The sequence below is a fragment of the Salarias fasciatus genome, chromosome 2 (assembly GCF_902148845.1).
Source record: "Salarias fasciatus chromosome 2, fSalaFa1.1, whole genome shotgun sequence".
Classification (NCBI taxonomy): Eukaryota; Metazoa; Chordata; class Actinopteri; order Blenniiformes; family Blenniidae; genus Salarias; species Salarias fasciatus.
In genome coordinates, this window is record NC_043746.1 from 8452577 (window position 1) to 8472688 (window position 20112).

General features: G+C 42.3%; 1 protein-coding gene across 1 annotated transcript; it reads right to left on the minus strand.

The window, feature by feature from the left end:
• Positions 1 to 12897: 12897 nt before the first annotated feature.
• LOC115403384 (beta-2 adrenergic receptor-like) lies at positions 12898 to 17905 on the minus strand. Its single transcript, XM_030112252.1, has 2 exons — positions 17737 to 17905; positions 12898 to 17478 (listed from the first exon to the last, which is right to left on the minus strand). Exons 1-2 carry the CDS (start codon positions 17770 to 17772, stop codon positions 16222 to 16224), a joined length of 1293 nt encoding a protein of 430 aa, XP_029968112.1. The 5' UTR covers positions 17773 to 17905; the 3' UTR covers positions 12898 to 16221.
• Between the last annotated feature and the right edge of the window lie 2207 nt (positions 17906 to 20112).

Genomic DNA, 20112 nt, shown 5'->3' on the forward strand with positions numbered 1-20112 from the left:
GTTACAAGAAGATTGAAAAGGAAATATTGAAAACACAATCCTTGGTTCATGTCTTAAAATGGCCACAAGAGGTCAGTGTGGATTAGATTTCTGTGATTTGCTGTGTTAAAGAGAAGTGGTGTGGAAGCTGTTGGGACAGATGTACAGTGAGACGGAGCCTCGGGAGGATGTCCAGCTTTACTACATGAAAGAAAAAGAAACAAAAATTGTATCAGTGCAGTCGCAGTAGTGATAGTTTTTCTAGATTGTTGAGTCCGAGATGGAAGCGTTTCATTCAGGATGTCTTCCAGTGTAGATGAGGACATGCGTAAGTGGGATTCCAGGTCAGGAGAATCAGTGATCACAGTGGAAAAGAATGGAGCAATTAGAGAAACCAGTGATTTGCTGTAAGAGGATGAGGAAAAGTAGTCTGTGATCGCTTTTAAATCTTTAAAACAGAGTCAAAAATGAACTTCGAAAAGCAAAACAGCTGAGACAGACACAAAGCGAGGATGTGGAAGCATGTGAAGAGGGGTGGCAGGCGTGGTCGGATTGCTGCAGTGTTGATGTGCACTGCTTCAATACACCTGACAGTAATGAGCATCTTGTTATCTGTCTTTCTGCAGAGCTTCATGAGGACATATTCATTACATTCAGGTGTGTTCAGACTGAAATCCAGTGAAAACATGCAGGAATGTGGCCCTCCGGGTCCAGGACCACGAGTGCCCTCCTCAGCGCTGGAATACAGCAGAATGATTAAGATCAAAAGGAGGTTTCTTTTTGAAAATCCTGCATGTTCAATAAATGAGCATCAACTGAAATATTTCCTGATTTATTTGGCAAAGAGTGACATAAGGTTCATGCTTTGCCATGAGTTGATTCATATGTTGAATCAATATGATGGAAATCTTTTGAACGACCGTTGTGCTGATGATGCATGTGACTGAGTCTCCTCAGGAACAGGTGACACGTTCTAGTGTAAGATATTATAGACATTTGTGGATGGTGGGTGAAAGAGGTTTTCAGATAACCATATGTATAAGCGAGTTAGTTCTTTAATCTGCACTATGTGTGTCAATTGGTTTATGGGTCCAGATGGAGGCGGGAGCAGAAACATTTCCTCTCAAGTTAAGAGAACATCTCTGATGCCACACCTAAATAGACCCACCGAAAATAAATCAATCAACAGGATCATTTTAACAAGGGATGAGCGGTGAAGTTGTGTGTCTGACTAACACACATTCTGGCACAGTGGGAAAAAATAAGGGGTTCTAGCAAGGGTAAACAAAGAGAAAAATGTCAGCTATTGGTTGTTGAAAAAGTCAAAGAAAAGACTGTTTGCATATGCAATGTGAGCGCTGACTAGTGCCATGAGGCTCGCTGTGAGCACACACAGGCACGAGCTCCTCTCCAGCGCCGGCTCCAGTCGTGCCAAAACAAGCAGTGGATTGTTCTTCCTTTTTAAGTAGCTGCTCCCAAAGTTATTCTCAAATGATCTAAAGGGATTTATTCTTAACAAGTTTACAGCAAGCTCGATTAACGTCCTGTACTTGAGCTACAGAGGCTCGCTAACAAAAAGAGCAGACAAAACACAAATTTGGATAATCACGTGTGACCCGAAAAACTCCACCAATCATGGCGTGAGAAGTCCTACTCTAGTACTTCAACAAATTGGAGCTTTAAAATGTTTGGAGCATGTACTTTAGGTGAAAATAACTGTTTCTTTATGATCAGTATTTTACAAAAAATGCTCTTAGAGAAATCCTTTTGTGCTTGAAGAAAATTGTAACAGTTTGAGATGACACTTTCTGTATAAAGGAGAGGTTTACACACTTCTTAGAAGCCTCTACAGCTGCCATAAAAGCAAGTATGATCAACAAATATTTTCAAAAATGTCTATTTAAATTTCCAACAGTTAAATCTGTACATATACTTTAGCTTAAGTGACCCCTGTAAATCAAGTCAAGTCTTATGGCTATCACACGCCTGGATTGGATAAACCCTGTAGAAGGTGAACCGATTGGTGTTTCTTGGAAGGGAAAATCAACAGAAGAGTAACGGATCCTCAGCCTGGAGGCTACCGCAGTTTTAGAGTCAGAAATATGTGCCTAATTTGCTTGGTTCCAGAGACAACTGGAGGGATTTTCTGAAAGGTGCAACGAATATCACTGATGCATGTTTGAGGTGTTTGGATTCAGAAATAAAAAGTAATAGATAGTATAATATACAGAGAAAACAGGTGAACAGACCCACATTTGTGGGAATGTGAAGATGGCGTCTCAGTTATCGGAATGCGACTCAAAAAGAACCAGTGTGGGAATTTTCATTTCGTGTCACTGTTGGCCTTCAAGTCTGTCTGATTGTCAACAATGACATAAGCTGCCTGGAAGAGAGCTGCAGCTGACTGACGTGCATTTCCACCCCCTTCACAGTGTTCTCACATGAGCTTTGCTTTCTCTGTAATAAATGCAATGCTGGAACCCATGATAAACCATTATGAGGAGGATGGACTATGTAATAGCAGTCAGTTTCAGGGTTGTATTGATCACAAGTAGACAGACAAGGAGGAAAAATCAATAAGATGTAGATTGAGGTAAAAATACAACATAACTGTCAATATAACTAAAAATCCTGCAGACAACTGGAGCTGGAGAAGGAGAACTGGTGGTACAGAAACGTCTGCATGTTCCCAAATCGAAGTAATCCAGCTGCAGAGAGACAACAAAAGAATATATAGGTTTTAAGAAACACTGCAGACTATAAGGTCAAGTCTGGGGCTGTTTTTGGAAAGACCATTTTTTCTCCATTTAAAACAGTAGAGATGCCACTCATTAGTGTTTGCTATGTGCAAAAAGCAGCATTGTTATTGATATTCTGAAGATTTCTTAACTTTTCTGAAGCAGAAACCATCTCTTTTCCATAGACTGTGTCTCATTAATGCATCCAGAGAATCTGAGCTGTGTGACTGTCTACATCTGTGGCTCATTATGATGTCCATGTTTTTGAATGCAGACGATGAGCAGCTAAATAAATAAAAATAACTGATAGCAATGATTAAAGCGGCTTTTCTTGGTAAAGGCCACCATGTTCCATGAAAACAAATCAAAACAAGGCAAAACAGAACCCGATGTCTTCTGGCTGCTCCTCTCATGGTCCCTGCAGTGGATCCTCTGCCTCCCGGACTGTCAGCCACCTCCATGTCGTCCTTTACCACATCCGTGAATCTTCTCCTTTCTCCGTCTTCGATTTAAATCTGCTTCACTGTTGTTGAAGAGTTAAGTCAACTGACGCGTTTGTTATCCACATGATTGTTTTGGCACAAGTTTTGCGCCGTACGCCAGCACTGACACAACCCTCAACATTGGCCTGAGCATGGGACCAGAAGTCCACAGAAACTGAACGTCCAATTCAACAATAGTTTTTTTCTCTCAAAAACTGGAGTTTGAGATAATTCCCACACTAGAAGACGTTCATCCAATCGTGTTTTAATGAACACAGCTACTGTTTACACCAGGGGTGATAAATATATGGCTTGTGGACCAAAACTGGCCCACCCAGCGGTTCATTCTAGCTGTGAATGAGGTGCTAGGTAGCGCCATTGCAGCTAATATTTGCACCGAGTTAATGACAATACAGATAAAATTCTCTGAATTGAGTTAAATAAGGATTTTCTAATTTTTTTTTTAAATCTCATCCACTCATGAAGATAAAAAAGTCAGGTGTTGAACAGTTTTGATCATGCTGTGTGTGTTGTGCTCTGACAATCCCGACACAGCACACACTTTACTAGTCTGTCTCACTGCCCTTCAAGAATCTTGTCCGCCAAACCAGAAATCTCTAACGAAAACGCAGAAGAAGAAGCTACACAAAAACAACATCAAAACATATAAGTCAAAGAGACTTTTCAATGCTTGGAGCCGATTATTGGGACAAATTCAGTCTTAGCGCACCTCAGACCGCAGGATAATCTTATAAAATAATCTGGTGTTTGCGGTCCTTGGTCGTGACTGCTGGAAATCGGGACGAAACCGCCTGATTATCTTTATGTGTGTTCCCTGCTTAAGGTGACACGACTGTTTAAAAAGCACATGTAAGAAGGTCGACACAGCTGATACGTCACAGCTTATCTCGAGTAACACGATTAACATTGCAAACGCGACTTCCTGCAGAGTGTGAAGAAAGAAACATGTAATGAGTCCCTCTTCAAAACACCTCTCTCCGTTATTGATGTTTCACATAATGGCTAGATCACATCCACCACACGTAAGCACACACACACACACACACTCTGGGTTAGTGTATTCCAGTTCGTCCCATCATGGGTGATTAGAGACTGCGTGCTTTCCACAGTTTCAAGTAAAGCTGGAGTTGGCTGCTCTGCTGAGATGATCTCACAGCAAATTAAATTTTCCATGCGATCAGTCGTGCCTTGTAACCCCAGTTAGGTCGAGGTGAATAACTGTAGCTGCTCGTGATGAAAGTGCGGGCTGCGTAACCTTTACTCCGGTTTCATTCTGGCTGCGGTGATTCTCATCTTCAGGGGTTTATGTTGACAGGGACTGTCTCCTCTCTGTGGACGTGACCCAGATCTGAAGTTGTAAATCTCTCTGATGGTTTAATGTTGTTCAGGTTTTTCAAGTTCCTTGTGTGAACATAAGTCTTTTCTTTCTCCTTCTTTATTTGTTTTAGCATTGGGAGCAGCATAAAGCTGGTCAATCATGTTTTCAGTCCCATTCTGTTACTTCGTGAGTGCATGGAGATCTTATCTTGAAACAACAAAAATCCTCCACCAAAACTCAGGGCCTTAATGGATTCATGCAGTCATATCGTTCAATGCAAATCAAAAGTCTACTTACTCACTACTGACGTGGCTCAGTGATATGATTCGCTGATGCTACAGTGACTTTTAGCCAGAGATGTGCTTTACATACAAGTCATAGCTTCAGTTTCTCAAGCCGCTCTCCTCTATCGACTCCGGCCCCGTGGCTGGATTCTTCTTTGCCATCGGATATTAACCATGAGCCCACAATGCCATAAACACACACTGTTATTGCATATCTGCATCTGTAACACCATATTAGGCATCCCGCTTGACAAGCATCTTTTTCTCACACCGGCATGTCAGGAAATGCTTGTGGGAGTTTACTGGAGTGTCAGAGGGATAAAGATCAATCACACAGAGATGGACTGTGACAAGGCCTGACGAGTCGGGCTGCGGCGGGTCAGGCCCGGGACCGCACACTCGCGTTCGGACTCCAGAAAAATGCGAGTCCCTCCCCCGCCTCCCATTTTATATGATTTAAAACCTGCAAATTTTTCAGCTACTTAAGAAGATGAACTGTTTCTGGACGAGATCCATCTACACCCATTAACCAGTGAGTGATCGCCTTAATTCCATCACGCTGTTCTCACATGTATAATAAACACTGCAGCGGAGCCTTCCTCTGACATGTCATAATACGGAGGTGTGTGGCTAATGTTAGTTTTCCATCCTACCGGGGTTTCAGAAGGCTGCACAGCAGCGAGGCTGCTGCTGATAGATGCATTCCTCAGAAGTCCCACCTCTCTGTACCTCCAGGACTGGAGAGCGGCGCTGCATAAGGCGCTACTTCGGCTTGACACAGAGGAGGTCAAAGGGGCGTTTTACAAATACAATTGGTTACTATTAAAAATACAATAGAACAGAGCTGACTCACTGTCAAATTACTACTGTGAGACCAATTACAGTCGTTATTTTGTCTGATGATTGACTATGAAGAAAGAAGGGGAAACGCATTCGGCGTTGGGACACATTATAATTGGTATTATTGCACACTGCAATCCCATTTATATTATCTCAATGTGCCAGCCACAAACAACAGCAAGAAAAAAAGGAATATAACCTAAAGTAATAGCTTGACTTTTGTCGTGTACTGAATTCATGTGAAACAGAATAGAGTCAGTCTTTTGGAATACTGACAATTTTCCATCAAAGCAACTTTTGTAACTACGTTTTTCAGAATCAACAATATAAAGTGTTTCTTTGTTGTTCTTTGAGTTGGGTAAAATGCTGTTATTGTGAATTATGGACATTTTCTCAAACAGCAGTGACAGAGGCTCTTCGTTTTTCATTTGCACATGGCTGCTGATCTTGTTCATGTTAATAATTCTCTATGCTGCTTCATGTTTTAGATTTCAAGGTTCACTTGAGTCAGTTAAAAGGTGTGCATGTCTGATTTCAGTGCAGATTAGAGTCCTGCACATCAATCCGTCTGCACCTGCAACCATGCATCCAATAAATCTGCATTTTCTTGTGCTATAAACATCAGACCTGCGACCCAACGCTTGATTAAACACAGTCTCCTCAATGACTCTCTTCAAACTGCTCCATTGTTTTTTTTAATAACTTGTGCAATCAGTTTCCATAGTGAAGAAAGAACTATACATTCAGACACAGCATGCTTGAAATCAAAAATTAATGGATGTTGCTGTTACAGCGGCTGCCGACTTTGAACCTGCATGGAACCATAAATGGAAGCTTATAACGGTATGGAACATATTCTGCAGTTGGACAGCAGCAATCCTCTACAGGCTCTAACGAGACTTTATTTCTTCTTTCTTTTTTAGAACCAGTCAAAATAAAAGCTAGTTTAGAAACAACTTAATAAACCTGTAATAAAAAACACATTGAAATATTGTCTTTTCTTTCAGTGTAATGATGTTTAAGTACATTTTGGAATTTCAAACTGTCACAGACTTTTATTTACCGTAAATCCCAAGTCAGTTTAACTTTAATCATATTAAATATTCTATATTTGTAGCCTTCAGTACGCGGTTTCAGAAATTCACACTCACGGTGTGGTTTAAGTGCTGATGTTTCTTCAACAGACACAGGGTAGTTAACCTTCACTCCTTCGCTGATCTCTGGGATTATGTCTCTGTCTCGTGTCGGGCTTGTTTCTCTTGCTAAAACAGAGCGATCCCTATAGGACCAGCAGTTAGTTTTATCAAACTGATCTTTACACTTTGCAGGGTCATTGGTTTTGGCTCGCAGGCTGTGTGTTTAACATCGCTGCTGAAGGGGTCTGAAAATGGATGCACGGTCTTAAATAAGTTTCTGTTCATTGTCCTGTCCCAAATCTTACCAATTCCGAAAAATAGACCCTTTAAATGCTGATAAATTCTCTGTTTATTTCACAGTGATAAATGTTTTTTTTTTCTTGTGCATTTCACTGGGTTAAACACCAGTCTCTGCTGACCGCAAGCAGTTAACTTATTATGTGTGACCACCCGTACACTCGGTTAAAAACACTGTCTGGACCTCCTTTAATCTATAGCCAGAGCACATTATTCATCATGAAAACCACAAACAACTGGAAGCACTCTGTTCGGGAGAGATCTGCTCATTCATGCGCACTACACCGCGCTGCGAGCCTCTGTGTGCGATCCTCGCTCTTTTGTCATTCCAGCTGAAATACAATGAAAGTCGACAGACATGAAGGAATATAGAAGACATAAAACAGTCAAGGTACAAACCAGAAATATGTGTGTGATCTATTATTTATTGAGGATAGCCAAACAAATATGAAACCTAAAAGCGACAGTTAAAGGGAATAATAAATGATGAGAGAGGAAGGGGAATTGTGCTAATATGCACTGCAGTTAAAACAATCGTACTAATTTTGCCAATGTTCCAACAGAAATCAGAGCAATTCCTTAAAGTCTTTGAGTTAATCCGGTCATGGTTTCAATGGAGCCCGTGGCTTTAGACGGCGGTCTGTAAACATGTTGGATCAAGACGATCCAGACCGGGATGATTCCTTCTGTGGTTCTTTCCAGTGGGAGGAAACAACAGATAATATCCTGTTGTCACTTCACATCCATCCTGATGTGCTGCAGAGGCATCGTTCATTATGTTATTAACCCCTGACCCCAATACCCTACACTGGGATCAATAACGCCACTTTGGATGCCCTATGGATGGGATATTATTTGCCAAGTGACTTATAGCGGATGTCACATGAACACGGATTTACTTATTTCAACCGCATTAAAATTTGCAGCGAAAATCCTTTTTTTTTTTTATTTTAAGATGGGAGTCTGGAAACATGGCTGTCAGGAGGAATCAACTTCAAGGTTCAAGATGAGAACACAAGCTGTCAAACGTACTCTGCTACACTATATTTTGACCCTCCACACGGGCTCATGAGAAAAGAACAGTATCCCATGGACCATGCTGGCTTTTTACCCACACATGTGCTCCTTCCTGAAACGGTGCCAATAATGAAGGACATGCATGCATTCAGGAAGAAATCACAAAACGGGCACTTCGTGGTCATTGTCATATTTTTAAATGAACAAAACAGGCCAGCTGCCACGGCAAAAATAAGCAGCCCCTTAGAATAACAAAGAGCTTATCCTGAATGAGAGCCAGGACGAGCCGTCTTTTTAAAATCTTGTGGAAATGGATGTAATTTCCATGGGATATCATGACTTTATTACATAACTGTACCGCTAACTGATGATACAGATCTAAATTATGAACAGATTGAGGTTAAGTGAATCCAGAACGATGCTTTGATCTGCTTCAGTGATCATGAATATGTGCACCGACAGGATGGATCCACTCGGTTTGCAGGAGGAGCAAACAAATTTGAAGTCGCGAAGTTTTAAAAACTTGTTTTATTGCATTTACTTTGGCTTTGGAAAGAGACCGCTTGCTTGAATAACCTCAGGTCAGGTGAAGCTAGTTTGTCAGATGGTTTAAAAAAAAAAGAGAGAGAGAAAGATCTCAGATGAGCATGTACGTGCATGTACACACACACACACGGACACGTCCGTAAGGCTCTTGGGAGTGATGGGGCAGCAGACATGATGGTGCCTCGGTCACAGCAGGCCCCATGGCCCGGGTACATATCGATCTGAGACAATGTTTCACTCACAGTTATGTAACTGCTGTATTCAACATAAATATGAAAAAAAGAGTCCTCCTGTCCACCAAAAATGATATTTTTTTCTTCATGCTGAGCTTGAAACAACATGAAAGGTATCAATATGTGAAAAGAAGTAAATGATTTCCTGCAGTTTTTCTTTCAGGAAAAAGCTTAACTGTGACTCGGCGTGATTGTGGCAGACCACAGAGTTTTATGTCTGCAGGAATCTTGGCGGATTCAGCTCAGTGCAGAACCTTAAGCTCTTAAAGATACGGGACATTGGGAATGACTCCATCTCAAATCACATAGACAAAAAAAATGAGCTTTAAGGATTTAGGGAATAAGGATGTAAAAGTGGGTTTGTTGAGGCTGAAGATGCCACGGCAGCCACACTCTTCCCCAGAACACAGACAGGAATGTCTTGGTACACAGCCAGCAGGGCAGATCTGGAACGGACCAGAGTTCAAAGTCGATTTGCTGTGTTTAATTGGGTAATCGCCGGGCCAGCGGCTGCATGTGGTTTCTTTTGTCAGTGCACAGCTTGAACAGTGTCACATTTCTAAATCCAATGAAAGTCATGTGTGAAACAATGGCCTCCTGACACAAATCAGCCTCTATTCCAGGTCAACACAAACAAGGTCCGGACTGAAGAAGCTACAGTAGCTTAGCAGATATGTGCTTGTTTGTTTCTTTGCATGTCACACATGGGGAAGAAGCAATGTCACATTTTAAACCTGTATTCCAACTAATGCATTTATTTACATCTCTGCTAAGTGTGCGTCAATAAGTTAAAGGAATACTCCGAAGATTTTGGACCCATGCCCTATCCCTATCATTTTTATAGTGAGACAAGATCATACATACCTTTATTGTCTCTCTGCGTCCAGCGGCTGCCTCCCAGCTGTTAGCATCGTAGTTAGCTTAGCTCAGCTGCTGGAGGTGAAGAGGAAACAGAGCCGGACTGACGAAAGTGGACAAAATACTTCTTCCAGTGGTCCAGGGGAGGGCGTATTAGCACGTGAAGTAAATCCGAATAGTTATAAAACATTTTAAGAGACGTGTTTTCTTTTTAATCTGTTCAGATAACGTTTAGGGCGTGGGTCCAAAATCTTCGGAGTATTCCTTTAAGGAAAACAGGGAAAATATGAGAAGCGCTAAACATTGAAGTTTCTGGGGAGAAAATGTGAGAATTGGGAAAATCTATTACATCTTACACTGCATGGTGCACATGGGTGTATGTTTAGCCTAAAATTTAAATAATATGCAGAAAAACCAAAACTCAAAAAGTATTCCCAAAAAGTTAAAACACACACAGCTGAAAACCCTCATGAGGAATTTATAAAAACTTCTTGTTGATTAGATGTCGTGATCCTCAGTCATGAGCTATTTGTGATTTTAATTCAGTTTATTAGATAAAATTACACACAACGAAGTTTGTTCTTACCATTTCTGAAACTCAGAGTAAATTCATCTCCAGTCCTCCTTCAGATTCAGCGGTGAACAAATTATCCAAGTATTTCGAGTCTTCTGAGTTGACCTGCAGCTAATATGAAAGTCATGAATCAAATGAAACACAAATACAAAGTACAGTAACGGCTATATTTTCCTCTTGAATGTGACTGCTTTATTTTTCCACTGTGCGTAATTCATGCTTGTGGGTTTAACTGTGGTCATTCACACACTGTGGTGAAAGATTCAAATCACCACTATCAGTGAAAACAGGAAAGGAATGAAAAACGGCTCTGAGGCAGAGCAGCAGCTCACTCAAACCACACAGCTACACCACTTTCATGAGGAGATATTTTCACATTTTGCTGAACTGTCTTCCACATAAGTCATTTTTATGACCCCTTCGAAGAAATTAACTGCTTGTTAGTTAGAGATTAGGCTGCAACACCGGATTTCTCATAATAAAACAATCATTTATACTGAAAACGATTTAATATGTATTTGATTCCTCTGTGCGTTATGTTAAAACACTGAGCTTACAGCAAGTTGCTCCCTGGAGAAGTTTATGAGAAACCTCTCTGCATTTCTGTGTCTTCAGTGCAGTTTATCAGCCATGAGGAAAAATGTAAGATTAGACTCATTTTTCTTTGAACTGTAACTCAGTCTGAAGGTTTGCTTATACCACAGTGTTTACATGCCGGAACATTGTGTCTCAAACAGTATACCGTTCCACAACGCAGCCGGACGTGTTTCAGATGCCTCCTTCTCCATCGCGCTCGACTCAAACAACGCTGAAGCCTGAAGACTCGTCCTTCTGCGACAGGTGTTTTTGAGGCATCTGAAACATCCGGTGGCTTCTCAGAGGCAGAGAGGAGAACAGCTCGAGGAAGCTCGAGTAGAAATATGCTAAAAGAAATGCAAAAAATCCATTTTGCATAGAATTATGAGTATAGGTTCCCACAATTTGGCTCTTTTAATCTTAAATAAAAGGCATAAACAAGGCTGTAGTGGTACATTGCATAAAATTTAATTTCTGATTTGAAAAATTACAACTCTCTTGGACAAACACAAAATGTGGTCTGGAGGCATTTTGAGTTGTGTCGCTGTAGAGCCAGAAAGTCCCCGGTTTGAGTTCGGGTTTGGGCTTCAGGGCATTTGCATGTTCTTTCTTTGCATGGAGGTTTTTTTTTTTCCAGGTACTTTGCTTTCCTCCTACAGCTTACAAACTGAATGTTTACTGTCAACTGTGACTATCAACCTGTCCATGGTGTCTTTTGCCCTGTGATCCCGAGCTGGATAGAACAGTCTCACCTTCTCGTGACTGTCTCAGCATTATTACCCTACGATCAGATCAACACATGCTTTTATGGGACAAATCTCACTTTCAGTATAGAGTTTTCATAATAACTTTCTTTTTTTTTTTTTTTGCAGTGGACAGTGTGTTTTACTTGGATTATCGCACCTCATAGCCGCCAAAAACATTTACAAAGGTTAGCCTATGCTCATATGTAATCCCGGACCACCCGTACAGCAGGGAAATACCCCGTGATAAGTCCTGTGTGGACAGAGGTTGTAACCTGCAGGCTCCCGAGCTAATGTAGCATGAAGCTCTCTCTGGGTTTGGACTGGAGGAGGTAAGACGGCATTAAAGGGGCAACACTAAGTCACAAATTTCAGAGGTCATAACTAACATCAATGCTTTCTCTCAGAATAGAACAAATAATATGTGCATCATGTAAATCACACTAACAATAGTCCAGCAGCAGCTCTTCACTTTTAAATGTGAAAAAAAAAAACCCTGTATGGTCGTCGTATTGCTTCATCCATACATCTGAACTGGTGTAACGACCATCAGAGTTGTTAAACTTCATTCTTAAGATAAACACGCTGTTCTGATGGATAGACACATGAAAAAAGCTTCACACTGGCCGCATACCAAGACAGTTTTATGTCTCTATATATCTCCGCTGTCCTCCCTCTTTTCACTGTCTGGAGAAGAATCGGGGGCTCTGTATAATCTACAAAGCATTAGTCTGACGTGTAGCATTTAAAAGGCGAGTTGAAACATTTTCAGGATTTTCTCGTCTCCTCCCTCCTCGCCCTATCATCCCATTCAATCATCTGACGACAGCTTGCAGTGTTCTCCAGTTTCTCTGTGTCAAGCAGCTGAACTCTTCTTACTTCTTTTATCACAAAGGAGACGTCAATGAAAACATGCAACACGTACATAATTTATTCCAATATAAACGTTACATCAAGTACACCTTTTTTTTTTCATTTATTAAATAAATACCACAGGACACCACATGTCGCAACAGGTTTCATTACTTTCAATAAGTTGTGCGAAACTAGCTTGTGAACATTTAGTAAACATTCATACTGAGTGATTTTTTCTTTTTCTCACTCAGGCCACAGGAAAAAAAAAGGAAAAGTTCACATGTGACAGGCTTAAGTTTCATACAGCCGCAGAAGCAATGTTTGAATTTCATAGAAAATTCACATTAGCTCACACTTGTTCCTCAGATTTGGCACAGACGAGGAGGCAGAAGTGTTTCTAGCCCGTGAAGTCAAAGCTTTTTTTTTTTTTTTTCAAATCTCTACGAATTTTTCATAAAAGTGCCATACCAGTGCTGCTTTAGTGAGCAAACGACCGTATTAAAACCATAAGTCAGAGCTGCTCCCGTGAAGCAAGGTCCGCTCAGCGCCGGTGGATCAGTGAGCAACAGTATTAAGAAGAGTCCACCACAGCGTACATCGTATCCTTTAAACACAAATCGTTATATGCACTCCAAACTGTTAGGAATCCTCTAAGACTGGGTTTTCAAAGTGTGGGAGGATCTCATTCACAGAACCTGATCCACAAGTTACAGAAGGTGATTTTGTAATTGGAAGTTTTCTCCATTAAACTTGGACTTGTTTAATTTTACATGGAAAAAAAAAAAAACAACCTGTTGCTCTCTGATGGCCTACGGGAGATTCCTACCCAACACTTTAAAACCCACCGCTCTAAGACTTGTAACCCAGAATCTACTTTTAAACAGGCGTTTGTTGTAGCTGCGTGTGTGAAACCACAGCGATGGACAAATTGAGTAAAAATTGGCGGCGGCACTTGGTGCGAGGACTGAATGTTCATTGTATGCATCAGTAAGCGCCGTGTATGCTTTCAATCCATCAGCTGTGCGCGGAATGTCATAGTGTGTCGGCTAATCATTCAGGGCCCGCCGCACGGAACGGCGCTGTGTCCTCCAGCACAAAGGGAGGTGAAGGCGTGAGCCGCATTCCTCATTATACAGCCGTATCGATGGAACAGTAACCCTCAATAACTCCTCGAGACAGCTGAGGTGCAAGGATAAGCCACTGCCAGGAGGGAGCAGTGTGGATATGCGGTTCACAACCGACTCCACACGGGCTGAAACAAAACCGATCACTTTGAAAGAGGAAATGGCACAAAAGTCCACCGACACGACACCACACAAACAAAGTAGACATGCAAACGATCAATTGCACAGTGCTTTGAAAAACAACAGGTTCTATAGACAGACATTGTTTCTTCTTTTGCAAACCCTCGGGCTTATAAATTAAGTGCCAATGCTTCAGGTAACTGTGAGCGAATAAATACAACATATCAAAAACTTGATCTGTTTTGTGCTTTGTGCGTACTGTACAGTGAAAATGATGCAAAGTCAAAAAGAAAATACTGGAAAATATTATGACATTGAACCCCTGCATTTACTTTGCTGTAAATCTATTAAAAAAAAAAAAAAAGGAAGAAAGAAAAACACAAGAAGAACAACATAGTGGAAAGCTTGTTTTTCACATGGCAAACTGTGACGTATGATGACAACATATTTACGTCTATTCCTATGGTCTGTGACGACCCGGCGGAGTCGCGCAGTGCGTAGAGACTCCTCTCAAGGAGCAAAGTTCACAGTTGAGACGGTGTCAGCCGACCTCCCCTTCCACGTAAAGGCAGTGCAACATGCACTAAAACACAGGTCACACACCGATTTAGACTGGCTGCAGATCTCTGGTCCCCTCACCCCCTTTCCGGTCTCCAGCAGCCACATTTAGCAGGCTGCCACTTTGATCACAGCGAACCTGCCAATCTGACAGGGCCAAGCAAGAGGTCATATCTCTCAACACATTCTGTTCCTCTGGCGCTCGCTACACTCACGGAGTGCAGGAAGACCGGAGGATTTCACCAATCAGAGTCCCACACGCTCAGCACTCGTCTTCAATTAACCTTTGCATCGGACAAGAAATAAGCTGTGACCTGAAAGAAGGGCGTGCTCCACCCTGCAAGTTGGAAAATTTATACTTGGTAATTACTGTTTTGGCACCATTTTCAGATTTTCCCATTAACAGGAGCTCTTCTGTTTTCAGGAGGTGGGGGTGTTTTCTACACATCTGAGTGAAACAGTGCGGGGACAGTTTTTTTTAATTCCTGCTGAAACGCAGACATCCACGCACTCAGATGAGACTCTGGGAAATGTCAGGGAGCGGCAACAAAGGTGCACCATCCAGAACTATGGACTTTTTTTTTTTTTTCCTTATCTGTGTTTATTGACCTGCGCAGCCACTGCCACCACCACGTCTGGGTTTTGGAACTTTGTTATCACTTGGCTATTTTGATGCAGTGTTTATTATTATTACGTGTGGTTTGTACCCTGGTGCCATAACTAAGGAAGCTGCTGATCGGGTTTCAGTAAACACTGCACAAGCTGAAACACAGCAGCCACAGAATTTCATAAACAAACAAGGCTTGTGCAACAAAGGAGGCGACTGTCCGGTAGAGGGACAAATCGAAAGCACTGAAAGTCTTCATAACACTTGTGTAATGACTGTAAATGTACCAGAATCTCTAGTATTTGATGCAATGGAAATTATGCATATCACAGCTTTACAGGTCAATACTCAATTAATCATTTTAGCATATGAAGGATAGAAAATAGCTCCAGGGCTGTCAATGGTATTTGATTTGTATACAGATGTGCGAGTTTCCTCACGTGAGGATGGCCCCAAGCATTTCTCAGCTCGCACCACAGATGACGTTTACCGAGAACGTTCATATCTCTGCCGCTATCTGCTCGCAACAGAAGTTCTGCAAAGCGTTGCAGCCGGGAGCGGGGCCCCACCACACTGCTGAGCAATGAGTGTGCAAGAGAGTAAAAGAGAAAAGGCAGGTTTTGTCACACCTGTTGCTTATCGTCAGCCCCAGACAGCCAAGGAAACACAAACGAGCAAATGTCAGACGGTAATCTTGGTTGATTTGGAATGCATTTCTTCAAATGAAGCACCGAAACAAATACGCCACTCCTCCCCTCCCTGCACCTTCACTGATGGAAATAACTCGCTATTCAAGCCAAATTGGCACGCTAAAATGGAACTGACAACCTCCAACACTTACTTTGAAATTCAACAATGTCTTTATACTAATAAAAAAAAAAAGTGTGATCTTTCTCCAAGAATCAGGAGATAAACAACATCTCAACAATCCAGTGGTCACTAGATGACCATATAATCCACAGACCACTAAAATGAACAGCAGAGATGCTGCCTGAGTTTTAACTCTGGTAACAGTTAATATGAAAGACAGTCATGTAAGATACAGATGTTGAAAAAAAAAAATACAATGAGGTAGATATAAAATCATTGTGATCAAATCTAACAAAAGTAAAAGCACATTGCCTGGAGTGTTTCAACCACTGGGTTTGAGGAGGAAAAAATACTTGCCCCAGACGAGCATATTGAAGTTTCTTTAAAGCAGTCTCCAGAGACTGCTGCCAGTGACTCTGACTGGCCTTACCTTCATCAGTCAATTGGAAAAAAAAAAGAGTTTATGAAAGCAGCGTAAACACATCTGAGTCTCCCAGCTCCAGGTTTACAGGGCGGTGGTGACGGTCGATAGGCCTTTCCGGCAGTTCCCATTGGGGTCCACCGCTCTGTCCTCAACAGCACACACCCCGGGCCCCTTTCCCGGACACCCGTCGTTGGCGTCGCTGTCTTCTGTGCTGCCTTTACTCCTCCCCTGCTGCTCGCTCTGCCAGCTGTGCCTGCTGTACACGTATCCGTTCACCGGTCCTGAGTTGCTGAGACGGCTCCTCTTCTTGCAGAGAATCTCCTTGAAGGCATACCTGAACTCAGGACTTCGGCAGTAAATGAGCGGGTTGAAGGCGGAGTTTGCGTAACCTATCCAGTTGAGTATCCTGAAGGTGAGGTCGATGCCCTCCACCTTCCATATAGCCACCACCACATTGAGCAGGAAGAACGGCAGCCAGCACAGCGTGAAGATGCCCATGATGATACCCAAAGTCTTCAGAGCTTTGTGCTCCCGCAAGCAAAACTTTGCCTTTTTCTGGCCGCGCCCATTGTTAGCTTCCAGAGATTTTAAGTTGCTGTTCTCGCTGTTGTGAAAACGTCCAACGCTCTGATCGATCTTCTTCAGCTGGCGCTTGGCCTCCTGGAAAACACGGCTATAGACGAAAACCATGATAATCAGCGGGATGTAGAAGGAGATGATGGAGGAGGTGATGGCATAGGCCATGTTGGTGTAAAACTCGCAGCAGCTGCTGTTGTTGATGCACTCTATAGCGTTTTTGTCGTCGGATATCCACCACTTCATGTGGATGGGCAGGTAGGATATCAAGCCGGCGATCACCCACACCAGTACCACCACAATGCGGGCTTTGCACTTGGTCAACATGGACTGGTAGCGAAACGGAGAGGTGATGGCCAAATAGCGGTCAATGGCGATGACGCAGAGCGTCTCGATACTCGCCGTCACGCAGAGGACATCGGTCGCCGTCCAAAACTCGCACCAGAAACTGCCAAAGTGCCACGTCTTGAAGATAATGTAACAGGCACCGAAGGGAACCACGATGAGGCCCATGACCAGGTCGGCGCAGGCCAGGGATATGATGAAGCAGTTGGTGACGTTCTGGAGACGCTGAAATCGAGCGATCGCCGTGATGACCAGGATGTTGCCGAACACGATGCAGAGGACCAGCAGGGACATGATCATGCCCAGCAGGATCATCGTCACCTCGCTGTAGCCGTCCCCATTCTTAGGTGGGTGGGATGACGAGTTGATTATCTCCGCGCTCACGTTGAGGTACGTAAGGGGGGTTGTACTTCCCATCTGAAAGGAACGCATGTTGGCACACACACAAAAAGGAATATTAAAACTTAAATGTAAAAACTGTCTTCAGTGTTTTTTTTCCTTTCAATACTTCAAGTATTTTGGAAATAAAATGCTGTTAAAACATGCAGTGAAATACAGGAAAACTAAATCATTCCTGTCATCAAGCTCAAAAGTAATTCATTGCATTCTGATAGATTCCAAACCAGCATTAAAAACCATAAAACCTGCCAGACTTCAAAGAATTAAAGTACAAACCTCCAACAGGTAGTCCTCCCGTTTCCTGCCTCCCATACAAAGTTAAAAAAAAAAAAAAAAATGTCAGTGTTGAGATAATCCCCACAAAGTGTTGAGTCTCACATATCCTCTCGTCTACTTGGCGTTTCCCTGGACGTCTGCGTGTCTCATTCACTCAGCCCCTCAGCTGAGCTGTTTCTTCTAATGTGTCTCCCAGGCTATTTGTCAGAGCCCTTATAGCAGCAGCGCTGACATCACGGCCGGCGCTCAGCCAATCAGACGGCCAGCCTGCGCAGGGTGCTGAGAGCTCTCCGGAGTTTGAACACACTGTCCCTGCAGTCGCTGCTGCAGGGCTGCGAGAAACTCCCGCTGCAAACCCAAGGAGAGGCTTCTCATTCAGCTCGCTTTTTAACTTTATGCACTTTATTGCATTGTAACTGAAGTTGAAAAAGTCCTCCAAGTAGTTCAGCCCAGGCTGAGAGGAGGAACAATTCACAGCTCCTAGTCTGGATGTTTTAGTTTTGCATGCTGAGTTACAATTTGTTCTATTTATAATGCACTTTAAGGATTGCACTTCAATACAATGACAATAAAGACATTCTGATTCTGGATCACATTAAAAACAAATAAAGATTTTCTTTGTTTGTTTACTGGCAAGATTCTATTCTGAATTTATTACAACTGCCTAGTTAAAAACCAGCGTCGGTGTTGTATAATTCATCGTGAGGTTTGATTCTTACCACTCCTCCTTTGTCCTGACAGAACCTAGGAGGTAGGCGTGATAAAGTTTGACTTGCTTTACATAAAAATGATAAAAATGTCCAGAGTGGACGCGAAAAGCAAGAGTGCCTGAGTCATTGTATATACTTTAAAATTTGTATGCACAAGGTTTCAATAGTTGCTGCACATCAGGACATGACGATGTATTAAAGTTTAATAATATCCTCAAACGGAATCAAACAATAGAAGCATCTTTGAGGATTCAGGACATAATTTACCTTGCGAGCTGCACGACCGAATACATGAAAGTAGCCTTACATATTTTATTCTTTTACATTCATCAAGGTACGTGTTTATTGCACACGATCCTCCTAATCTCTGACAAATGAGCGAAAGCTCTGGGGAAGAACCAAGGTCGAGCCACTGAAAGATGACAAAGGCAGAAAAACAGGAACAAATAAACCATTGTGGGAAGTTTGTTTTTCTGTAGCAGATTTTGCCACAGCCCTGCTTGTCATGAGGATTTATCCCATCTGAATACTTTGCGTTATGCTGCTTCATCCAACTCCATGGGGGGTTGATCCCATTCAGGGTACTTTCTAAACAGTAACACACTCACAGTCACATCTACAGGTCATTATCGAGATAACCTGTTGTGAAAATGCTTATTGCATATTTCATGATTTGCACGATTCAACAAAAGCCAAAATGTACTTGTTGCAGATATGTTGTTAATCATCTATTTAACACAATTTTCTTCTTGCCCATGTTACGTCCATTTTGTTTTATTACATAAAAATAATCAATGAAGAGACATCAGTCTTTGATCTTGAGTGAATGACCACGTTTTCATCCATGCCTCAATGTGTAGTCATTCTGTAGCCGCTTTGTTACGGCTGTTTCAGTGGAATAAAGCGCCAAGGCTTTCAGAGTAACACACCCATTATGATGGCCAATGGGTTCTGAACAGGCCCTTCAGGCAGGTGGGTTTCAGTCCTCTGTGGGCGCTTGCAGGAGTGCTTGTGTGTGCAGATCTCTGCTAAGCTCACTGAGGGAAGTGGTGATGGTTTCCAGAGCACTGACCTTCGACGAATGCAGACGCCACAGGCGCTGCGCCTCATCCGTGTTTACTACAATGAGCTCTCACAAAGTCCATATGACCAGTGACGCAGGAACAAATTCAACCGGTAAACCCATATAATCTCAGTCCTCGGTATCAATACAGATGTTGCAGATTTGCCTCAATGAATGAAATGCCTTGCTTTCACGTGTCTGAACCTTTTGGACCTCTAGTGATGATATTGTCTGATAGGGAGAGTGGCCGTCTCTCCGTGACTGTGGCTACAGTCTTCAGCTGCTGTAGAGATTACCATCAAATGTGCTGCAGGTATGAGGATTTCTATCGATTTAGGTGACCTTTCATCTTGTTTTATGCATTGTTCAGTGTCAACATCTATTGGCAGGTTTCTGTGAACATAAATATTCATGATCACCTTTTGACCTGTCCTATTTTGCTGATATTGCCACTTGTATCCAGGTAAGCTCAAAAGCTATGCATTCCACAATATATTGCTCTGAAACAGCAGTATTGCACTAAGGGCTCTCCCAGTCCTTTTCTATTTTAAACCCTCACTGTAACCGTCCATCTTGCGTCAATCAGGAAAAAAATTAAAATAA